The sequence below is a fragment of the Phacochoerus africanus genome, chromosome 9 (assembly GCF_016906955.1).
Source record: "Phacochoerus africanus isolate WHEZ1 chromosome 9, ROS_Pafr_v1, whole genome shotgun sequence".
NCBI lineage: Eukaryota > Metazoa > Chordata > Mammalia > Artiodactyla > Suidae > Phacochoerus > Phacochoerus africanus.
This window is the reverse complement of record NC_062552.1, coordinates 52,470,763-52,477,648: the sequence shown is the minus strand read 5'-3', so window position 1 is coordinate 52,477,648 and position 6,886 is coordinate 52,470,763. Positions and strand designations below refer to the sequence as shown.

Here is a 6,886-nt window from a genome sequence, read left to right as displayed (position 1 = left end):
TCAGCTCTCATACTGTCCATCGGTATCTTTTTATGGTCTGCTCAGCGCCACTTTCCATATTTTTGTCTTCTTTCTTGGTGATTTCGCGACTTTAAAACAGTCTTCAAGAGCAGTGCTGAAGCGGCTGCCCAGTGGAAGAAGACCTGATGGGCCACGCACAGAAAGTCCTGTGTTAGATGAGACACTTGTATTAGATAAACTTTGTTCAGGCATGAGTTGTGGGTTTACTGCTAGTGAATCAATCATATACGTTCAATAGGATGTCTTTAAGGTGAAATACTCATAAAATAAGGTCATGTATTCATTGGTTGACAAGAGTGTTGCTGTGACCCGAGGCTGGCAGGGATCTAACCCTGTATTCTCCCCTGGAGAAAGAGTTTGCTATTTCCAAATTCACTATAAAGTTCCCTTGACTTTATCAGAACATAACTGTGGCAAATAAGGAGAGTCGACTTATTTGCATTTTTTTCCGGTTGAGCCCAGCATTCTCTGCCCTTTCCTGAATAGTTCCCTCTGCCTCCTGCTCTTCTGCCTCTTTCACACCAAATGTCCTCTTCTCACTTCCTGCAAGATTCCAGCCATTTTACATGGACCAAAGAAATGGTCCTGGAGATCCTCCTCTTGGCCTTGGCCTAACCTCACAGGTTTAAAGCCAAGCACCCAGGGATTGCCTAGAAAGTCTCATTATGTCCCCAGCTAAGTCCTACCACCGTCATCATTTGCCAAGTCACTGAGTAAGGAAGGGAAGTTAGGGGAGGCAGGCAGGAAGGGCCAGTACCTCTGGGTAAAGCTCCAACACCACCTGTAATGTACAAAGCATAGAACAGGCAGGAGAGGAGTTCCCATCATGGCTCAGAAGAAACAACACTGACTAGCATCCATGAGGATGCAGGTTCGATTCTTGGCCTTGCTCAGTGGGTTAAGGACCCCTAGCCTGGGAACCACCATATGCCCAGGGTGCAGCCCTAAAAAGACAAAAAAAAAAAAAAAAAAAGGAACAGACAGGAGAGCAACTTCAGGGATGAACAATGGGGACCTCAGAGAGATTTGTCACTCACCAGGGTACAAGTTATTTACCCCCTGGGTCTCAGCTTCCCCATTGGTGAAATGAGAATACTGACACCATGGGCCCTTGTGAAGACTGGCTACACATAAAGAGCTTGGCAAGTGGCTGGCACACACTTAGGCACCTGGGGAAATGATGACTCTGGTAAGACTTAGCTGGGGACATAATGAGACTTTCCAGGCCCTCCCGGGGCCCTTGGCTTTATACCTCTGAGATTAGACCAAGGTCAAGGCCAATGTTTTGCCTTACTTCTCTTAACCTCCTCCAGTCCATGAGGAAACTCACCCCACTCTCGGTTGCTGACACCTCCACCCTAAATCCCAGGCCCGAGCAGCTCCGCAGCTCGCTGTTACCCAGCCTGGCTCATAGGTAGGCAGTGGAACCAAGTACTTGCTTAAGCGGCTCCCCTACTCAGTCTGTCGCTTGTAGTCCTGGGTGGTGAGCTAGCGTGATCACTGAAGTCCACTGGTCCCTGCACGGGGTCTGTGCTGGGCGCCGCCACCGGCGCTGGCGGCGCGGGCCGGGAGGGGCCTCCTGGTCTCCGACTTTGGCTTTGGTCATGCCTGGCCGGGAGCGCCGGAGGCTCGCAGGCACGAGCCAGCGGTTCCGGGCAAACCTCCGTGTGGCCGCTGGGTCTGCCTTAGCAGAGCCGGCGCCCGGACCCCGGAGGGGCGGGTGGAGAAGGCGGGGGCGACGGCATCCCGGCTCCCGGCTCCGGCTGAGGTGGGGCGCCCCGGCTGGCTCACGGTGCAGCGGCCGCCTTTCCCCAGCGCGCCCGCCGGCGGCGGTGGCGGCGTCGGCAATCCCGGCTCTTGGCACCACGCCTGGCGGCCGGCCCAGGGCGAGGAGTGGCTTCCAGGAAGCGGGCGGAGGAGCGTTCCAACCGAGTCTCGCCGTCGCCGCGGCCCCGCGCTCTCCGAGCGGCCCGGGCCCGGCCCCTCGCGAGCTCCTTTCGCGCCCCCAGCGCCCTCTGAACGGGCGCAAAGCGCGGGGCTGGCGCGAGGGCAGGCAGGCGCCCGGGCGCGCCGTGCACTTGCCGGGCGGTGCAGGTGGCGGCGCGCGCCCTCCGCCTCTGGGCCGCGGCCAGCGCGGCGCTCCGCACGCCCGGAGGGGGCGGGAGAGGCGGGGCGGCCCCCCGTCCCAGCCCCATTTAACTTCTCGGCGGCGGCAGCGACTGCGGCGCCGTGGGCTGGAGGCCGGCGTCGGGGCAGGTCCCGCTCCGGGATTCCGCACGAGGTGTTGACGGGGCCGCTTCTGCCCGTCTCTGTTCAGCGCCCACCGAGCCTGCGCCGCCCGGGCCGCTCGTTCCAGACGCTTCTGCGGCGCCAGGTGGGTGCTCGGAGCTTGGCGCCCAGGAGGGCGAGAAGGCTCTCCCTGGGGGAGAAAGATGGGGCAGTGGCCTCTGGACGGGACTGGGGGGCTGCGAGCGGCAGGGTCCTGCGCGGCCCCGGGGCAGGGGTGGGGCTCGGGACCAGGGCGCTCGGTACTGCTTGGAGACCTCGGGCCGGGCAGGCTCCGTGGGGTCCTGGCGTATTGGGAGAGAGGTATTCTGGGGGCGCTTGATTGTAGGGACTCCATCAGGCTGGCGGTTTTCAAGTTCGGGGCTTTCTGGGTAGACAACGGGCTGGCAGCAGCTAGAGGTCTCGAGCGTCGGAAGGTCCAGCCCGTGGGCAAGTGGGTCGCGAGCGCCTAGAAGGTCAAGGACCAAGCGACGCGCGCGCCATGGCAAGTGGGCATGCGGGACCCAGGACGCGGCTTGGGCGCGGGCACTGCGAGGCCCGGAGGAGTCCGGGGAGTGTGCGCCAGGACGGCGGGTGCGAGAAGGAGAGGGGGGCACACTGTCCCAGGGCCCCGCACTGGCCGCCTCCCTTCGGCCCAGAGTCGCCGCCTCAGTTCGGAAACAGCAGCACATTTGCGGATCGCATTAGGCCAGGCCCTTAATGCTTTCTCCAGATGGAGAGAAGCCACCGACCCGCCCCCGGACACCGGCTCCGCCAAGGCGCCCGCGAGGCGAAGCAAGAGGCGAGGGTGACCTCGGCTTTTCGGTTTTTCCAAGCTCTGCTCATACTAATTTCCCTGCAAATTGTCAGAAGTCTGAAGAGAGCCCCCGCTGCCCTGCTGGTCTCAGAGGGCCTTGGCTGGTTCGCCCAGCCCTCACCTACTTTTAGGATATTGTGCTAGGCTAGCTCTGAGGCTGTGTCTCCCCGATCCTCCCTTAACGCCACTCTCAGGCCTCTGTTGCAGGGCTGGCACTCTCACGAGGAACGATGTCATCTGGCGGAGAAAGCCTTTAACTGTCAGAAGACCTGCATCCCAGTCCTATGATGGTCACTGTCTTGCTGTGTGACCTTAGGCAGTTCCCTTCCCCTCTCTGGCCGGCTTAGTTGGCCTTACACTCATTTTTGCCTGAAGTGGCAGAAGCTGGCAGGTGCCCTAACCCTTGGCTCCATGCTGGCTTCCAGAGTCAGATGCCAATAGCCACAGCCTCCTGCTGACAGATGGGCTGGGAAGTGGCTGGTGGCAGAGATGTTTCAACTTCTGGAGGGCTGGAGGTATGGTTTGCAGCCTGGAAGCAGGTCTGGTTGCCCTCTTGACTTTGATGTGGGCTCCTCTTAAAGAGAGCTCCGGATGGCCTGGACCCTGAAGTAGGTAACTCCATCCTGGGCCAACACAGACCTTTCCAAGACATTATATAGGGCTCAGGGTTCCTCCCTCTGATTGGTCTAAGTCATGGGTGCTGCCACTGGGTCCAGAGCTGGTTGGAAACCAACTCTTTCCTCTTTTATAGGTTACCAGTGAGCCCCCTAGGAGACTGGACCCCATGGCTTCCTGGAAGAGCCCCTGGTGGCTGCTGATATGGATGGTTTTCACACACTCTGCCCTCCTGCAGGTAATGGGGAAGGGATGAGAAATAGTAGCCATCCCTGTGTTTACTTGGGAGCATTATTTGAGATCACCTAAGATGGGGTATGATTAATGTTCATTTTATACCAAAGGGAATCTAATTGTGTCTCTTACCTCCAGCAAATGGTATTTCTAGCTGACATAGCTGTAAGAATGATCCAATCCCTTGGTCCTCTTTGAGTCTTGATACCACTGTGCCTTGATACCACTGTGGATACCATATATCGGTGATGACTTGGGGCTGTGATGGAGCCTGTCTTTTTGGGCTAGAAAGGCTGCCTGCCTGTGCCTGGGAGAGACTTTGCTCTTAGAGGCCAGGACACAGTGAATGGCCAGAACCCAGGTTCTGACTTTAGCTCAGCCATGAAGTAAGTATTCTGTATTTACCTCTATCAGCACATATCACAGTGTTTTGCAGTCCTTTCATTAGACTCCTTTGTTTCCCACCAGCCTGGTGGGGGGGACCCAGCTCCGTCACTGCATCCTCATTTGCCTACAGGCCAGACTCAAATAAAGGCATGAAGCTAGTGTTGCCTGAGCAACAACAGGCAATTGTGGAGACAGTGGCAGAGTTGATGGTACATGTTCCGTCTATTAAGAGCAGCCACTACCCAACTCCAGCTGATCATTGCCAAGGAAGAATGCAAACCCAGGATTGCCAGATCTTCCTATTTTTCAAGATAGCTGATTATCCGGACTCCTATGAGGCTCCCAATTTTTAAAGCATTGAAAGCCCGACAAATACGTTTGTAGACTGGATTCAGCCAAGCAGTTTGTACCCCCAGATGTAAAGCACATCTTAGTATTGGATCCTGGGGGCTGCTGCTAGCCCGGTCTGTACCTTGAGTGAATTAGAACATGCGAGTCGCTGTGTTACCTTGTGGGAGTTAACACAGGGCAACCCCACCCTGCACGTGTAACTTCTCATCACATGGCTTGGTGGCCTCTGTATGCTCAGGGTCTGGTGAATGGCTTGGCACTTAACAAGGGCTCTAACGTCTATTAGAGAAACATGCCCACAAAAGAGAGTGATACATTCTGGGATGGATTCATCAGACTTCTCTGCTTCTCATTGCACCCTCTTGAACTTAGTGTTTCTAAGGGCTTTTTCAGCTCCAGTAACCCATGATTTCAATGACTCATGCAGAACTGCTTAGTGAGGTACAGCTTCTCCCTCATTATCCATTTTACTGATGCTCCCTCATATTCGCATTTCAATAGGTATCTTTTATTAGACCAAATGTTAATGTTTTCAGGGTAATTTTAGGGTTTGTGCAGTCAGCCAGGTGTAGTGTTGGGGCAAAGAGGTGAGGGCTTGCCTTGCCATCCCATCAGTAGATCTGAAACAGGCTATGCGAGCTTCAGAGATTTATTCCTGGTCAAATGGGGCTGAGGCTTCAAGGCACAGGGCTTCATTCTGTCTCCTTCCACCTTATAAAATTGAAATGTGCTTTGAGGCAGTCAGTTGACCTTTGGCCAAGGGCAGCATTTGCCCAGCTTGAATCACTCACTGACCTCTTTTGGATTTTTCCATATCTTTGTGCCTCTGCAGTATTGTTTCCATGTATGGGGCACTGTGCACAGAAGGTTGTAAAAGGAGATTTCAGGCCAGTGGTTTTCATCATCCACAGCATCAGCTGTTGGAATCCCAGCTTCACCACTTCACCGCCTGTTACACAAACATCTCTGCATCTCGGTGTCCACATTGGTAGGGAGGGGGTATCTATCGTGTAGAATTATTTGGAAAAGTTTTTCCCCTCCATTGTGAGGGGGAAAAAAGGTAGCAAAACAAAACAAAAACTGCCTGGCATGTATTAAGGGTATAAGAAACGCTAGCTCTCTGCTGTAGGGTATTAACCCTTTGATTTTTTTTCTTTTTTTTCTTTTTTTTTCTTTTTTTTTTTTTTTGCTTTTTAGGGCTGCATTTGTGGCATATGGAGCTTCCCAGGCTAGGGGTGGAATCAGAGCTGTAGCTGCCAGCCTACATGCCAGCCACAGCAACATAGGATCTGAGCCTCGTCTGTGAACTACACCAAGCCCACAGCGACGCGGGATCCTTAACCCACTGAGCAAGGCCAGGGATGGAACCTGCATCCTCATGGATGCTAGTCAGATTCGTTAACCACTGAGCCAGGAGGGGAACTCCAGGTATTAACCCTTTGAAACAAGCCAAGTGCCTTTGCTTTCTGCTGTGAAACTGTGGGAAACACTCAGGAGACATTAGCTGAGAAGAGAAGATGCTGCAGAGGCTGGAAGGAGGAGGGAACCTGACCTTCTCGGGGGAGGTTCCTGCAGGTGCTGGCGAGACTGGCCAGGGCAATCCCAGCATGGGTCCTGGGAGAACGTTCTGGTGAAGGCTAGGTCAGTTTGGGGCCCTGCTCCAGGGTTGGACACTTGGTTATCTCTCTGGAATCAGCTTGAATTTGATTCAAAGCTGCCTCTCCGAGGTATTTGAGGATTGGGGTGTTTAGGGGCGCCCTTCCGGTCCTCCGTAGTCTGTCCCCTTGCCTTTAAGTGCTGCCCCCAGGCGGCGGGTGGAGAATTCACAGCCGCGGGAGGTTGAGCCGCAGGGAGCACTGGATGTGCCAACTGATTTAATACAAAGGAGATTCTCTTGATGAAATCGGCTAAACCCGAAGCTGTTACGTTCACTGACCACAAGTAATTGTGATAGATGGCAGAGCAAGCCATGAGGCCGGCAGCCTCGTGTTTTTCTAACTTGTTCTTGACCGCTTCTGGAGGAGCTCGCAGTTTCCCTCCCTCAGACAGCTGGAGAGGCCTCGGGTCTTCCTGTCACATCCTGGCCCTGGAAGCTTCCTGTTGCTCCAGGCCTTCTCCGGAGGGACCCTGATCTTTCCCGAGAAGACAGCTGCTACCGTTCCAGCCCTCCCTTCCAGCCCTCTTCCCGTGGAGTCT

General features: G+C 55.0%; 1 protein-coding gene across 2 annotated transcripts in view; it reads left to right on the top strand.

Moving 5' to 3' along the window:
- The first annotated feature begins 2,263 nt into the window (after positions 1 to 2,263).
- Positions 2,264 to 6,886, top strand: part of ADAMTSL3 (ADAMTS like 3) — a 358,645-nt gene continuing 354,022 nt past the window's right edge. For both annotated transcript variants that reach the window (XM_047795344.1, XM_047795345.1), the window contains exons 1-2: positions 2,264 to 2,395; positions 3,855 to 3,956. In XM_047795344.1, the coding sequence (XP_047651300.1) occupies positions 3,888 to 3,956 (69 nt within the window). In that variant the 5' untranslated portion in view covers positions 2,264 to 2,395; positions 3,855 to 3,887. The remainder of the gene's footprint in view (positions 2,396 to 3,854; positions 3,957 to 6,886) is intronic.